The following is a 3,751-nucleotide window of genomic DNA, read 5'->3' on the forward strand; positions in this document are numbered from 1 at the left end:
GGGAGCTGCCTCCGGTGAGCGGAGCCCTCGGGGCCTGCCGCGGCTGCGCGGGCCCTGCTCGGCTCCGAAAGCCCTTGTACGATGCTGGTAACAGCGTGCGAACGAGGCTGCCTGGAGAGTCCCCCGACAGCGCTTGCCCCGGGGACCCAGCGGCTGCCTGCTCTCGCCGCCGTTTGAGGCGGGGGGAGGGGGCCTTTTTCTTTTCCGCCGAGGGGGAGGGCTGCGCCGGAGCTGCTTCGCAGTGCCCCGCACCAGCCCCCTGGGTGAAGCTGCGCAGCCGCCTTTAACGGCTCCTTTTGCCATGCAGGTACTGCCACGTGAACGTGCCGGACGAGTTGTTGCGGGACTTGCTTCCTGGACCTGTGACCCTGGTCTTAAAACGTTCAGAAGAACTAAATAAAGACTTGAATCCTTTCACATCGGTAGGTCTTTGCCACAGGATACGTCTGTGGTTTTGAGGGATGGTACGCCGTTTTTGTGCTTCTGTAGTAGCTTCTAGTTTTATGCGTGTGGTCAGTGAGCTTGGCAGCGGTTGGTATTTCCCCAGAGCTGCTCCCTGTGCTGTCATCATCCCCATGACTTACTAGAACACGGCGTAACCCAGGGTTAGGGGTTAACGCATGAAAGCATGTCTCGTTATAGCAGGTGTTGATATCATGATTCTCTAGAGTATCAGCCTTAAGTCAGGGGGGCTTGGGGCAATGCAAGATTGAAAACGGTTGCTGCGTGTAAAACCATGCTCTCTTCTTCCTTGTAGCTGGTTGGTGTTCGTATTCCAAACCACCCTTTTATTAGGGAGTTGGCACGAGCTTGCTCTGGACCACTGGCTTTAACAAGCGCTAACATCAGCTGTCAGGCGAGCACGCTGACGGTTTCGGTAAGGCTGGTTTTGCCACTAATTGGCATTATTGTGGTAGTCTGTCAGAGACTGAGATGCTCTCAATTGGAAGCCAGCTTTAGCAATAAAACAAGGATTTCTCCGATGCTGCTGGTTTTTTTTTAATTATGATCTCTAGTTAAAACAGCCTGTGGGTGCCTGGTGTGGGGTAGCTGTCTTGCTGTGATCCTCACCTTAAAGAGTGAGGAGAGCAGAGCTGAAATGCAATATTTAAAGGCTTATACACAGCTTTTGAAGTGGGTGCTAAATCTGAAAGACGGAAATTGCTGTAGGAGGGTTGGCTGTGGAATGAGACTGCTGCTGTCTGTACGACTTCTTGCAGCCTAGTAACTGTCACTCAAGGAGATGTCTTGTTGCAATCTGATTCTGGCAATGGCACAGATGAGGATAGTACCAGCCAGATGCTCTGTCCTTGCCCCCAGAATGTCTTGATAGGCTTCTGGCTTTCTTTGTGCACTCCTTAATAAACAGCAGCGCAGCTAAGAAATCTTCAACCAGAGAATCCCTGTGGCTGTTCTGCAGGTCTGAGACCAGTCTGGTTTCAGAAATCAAACTGGGATGTGTTCATGGCAGAAAAAAAGTGAGCTGACCTGGCAGAGGAAGGGGAGAGACCACCTCCCTTGACACCAGAACACCCAGCAGTGTCTGTTAAAATAAGATCGCAAACCGTCTTGAGGACTGTTAACCACATTTTTCCTTTTTGTTTTTCCAGGAATTCCAAGACCTGTGGCCTCAGTTGGCTTTGGTCATTGATGGAGGGCCAATAGGGGATGTCCAGAGCCCAGAGTGTCGTTTGGGGTCGACAGTGGTCGACTTATCTGTGTCGGGGAAATTCACCATCATTCGTCCTGGCTGGTGAGCACTCTGCTGAACAGAACTCTAACTGGCTTAGGTTGGGTTGTGTTTTGCCTCTTTTCCCATAGCGGTTGAACCTTCACATTAATGTTATTTAGCTTAATTACCAGCATGCGCAGAAATCCTGAAAGAGCGCTCCCAAATTCCGAGCCCGGCCCTTTCTAGAAGCTTCTCTGGGAAACACTCTAGGCTTTGGAGTTTAAGTTCTCCTTGATTCAGAATGCAGTTACTGTGCCTTGCTGATTACTCTTTCTTAGAAAATGCAATTTAATCCTTAAAACCCTTTTTTCTGACCGTTCTGTTTCATCCCTCAGTGCACTGGCATCTACAGTTGAAATCCTGAGGCAGAAATATGGCTTGATACAGGATCATCTTAAGACTTCCGACTCCGAGGAGGCTCTGCAGAGCTGGTAAAGCTGGGCACCGTGTGCCTGTGCATTCAGGAGATGGGTGTTCCTGGCCTTGTTTAATAAGGTCAACGGGTTATGTCAATGTTAATAGACAAAAGATACAAAACCAAGAGCAATAGTTGATGGGTATCTGTTAGTTATATCTGCTGCAGTCTGAGAAACCAACCCAAATATGTATGCCCACCTCGTGCTGCTGTACTATTCCCCAATACCTGTGTTTTATTACCATGACGAGGCTTTTGAAATACAGTAATTTGAATGTTAGACTATTTTTGGGTTAGGGTGAAGATAGTGTCTGATCCACTCTCCCCTTAACGCTTATCCCGTGTGTGTGTGTTGCATCTGCACTGGAAGAAAAGCAAAGATGGAAGAGTTTTTTTGAGCTTTCATGACCTTACGGCTGTGGTGTCCTCGGGCTTTTCTGTTCTAAATGTAACCAAAACCTACTACTGAGACAAAACTGTACGTGCTTTTGAAAATTAACAGTATGCAAATGGTCCCTGTCTAGAGAAGAGTGCTTAGAAAGACCTGACTTCTGCCTAATACAAAGAATGAAAACAAGCTCTCAGCGTGTTGAACTTCATTTCTGAAATGCGGCCTTCCCTCTCTTCACTGTGTTGTGAAAGCAGTGCTGAGCTGGAGTAAGTAGGGGACGGATGTAACTTTCCTTTGGTGTTTATTCTTCATTGAGAAGTGAAGTTTATGGAGCTGCTGTTAATTAAAAAACTGGTAAGCAGCTTGCATGATTTTGTTCTAAATGCTTGTTTTTAGACGTCTGCGTCCCTTAAAAACGACGGACAACGTGCTTAGCAAGAACATGTATGGAGTCATCATAAATAGAACCTTGTTTCACCTCCAGAGCTGGCACTTTTCATCTTATTGATATAGACAAGTATAAATTAATTTTAGGGCTAACTTAGAAAGGTCCAAACATGGCTAAAATCACAAAAAAGGGCAAGCTTTGGGAGCTGAACCTCTTCCAAAGCACAGATTAATGGTGCTTTTATTAATTAATGACTGGTGTTTTCAGTTGCATTTTTATTGCAAATACTTTTTTTTCCTTTCTCCTTGGTTCTGAAGGGAATAAAGCACCTTCAGATCTAAATGTTCAAAGCGTGGAACACTGAACAACCAGTTAGGAGCTTTCAGTATAGACCATTGCCTTTCCTTGTTTTCCAGCAGATACAGCAGTAGCAGTGAGTGGCCTCTGGTGTTCCAGCTTTAATTGTCTTCAGTTAATTTAATATTCAGTTATTTAATATTCCAGAGGAGTGGCAAACCCTGAAGTCACATCAACCGCTGCTCTGTCTCTTCACTGAAATGTTCTGCCCAGCTGCGAGTCAGCTCCAGGTACAGGCTCGCCCACCCACCCCACAGCATCTCCCGCTCGGCCCCGCTGATGGCAATGGGGCTGCAGCGCGCCCGGCGGAGCCGCCGCGGGTGTCCCCGGTGCCCCCCCATCTCTCAGGCTGCGTCTCCAGTGGGTGAGATGGGAGGCTGCTAGTGCCCCCTGCAAGCCCGGCGGTGGGACGGGGCAGGGGTCGTGTCCGCGCTTGGCTCCCGAGTGGCCTCTCGAAACGGGGGGCGG

General features: G+C 48.5%; 1 protein-coding gene across 1 annotated transcript; it reads left to right on the top strand.

Moving 5' to 3' along the window:
- Nucleotides 1–307: 307 nt before the first annotated feature.
- YRDC (yrdC N(6)-threonylcarbamoyltransferase domain containing) lies at nucleotides 308–2,296 on the top strand (the record flags this gene model as incomplete). Its single annotated transcript, XM_010156234.1, has 4 exons — nucleotides 308–422; nucleotides 758–877; nucleotides 1,611–1,753; nucleotides 2,068–2,296. Coding segments are annotated over 4 exons (478 nt in total), but the record flags the coding sequence as incomplete, so codon positions are not given.
- Nucleotides 2,297–3,751: the final 1,455 nt, after the last annotated feature.

Source organism: Eurypyga helias, unplaced genomic scaffold (assembly GCF_000690775.1).
Source record: "Eurypyga helias isolate BGI_N326 unplaced genomic scaffold, ASM69077v1 scaffold19697, whole genome shotgun sequence".
Classification (NCBI taxonomy): Eukaryota; Metazoa; Chordata; class Aves; order Eurypygiformes; family Eurypygidae; genus Eurypyga; species Eurypyga helias.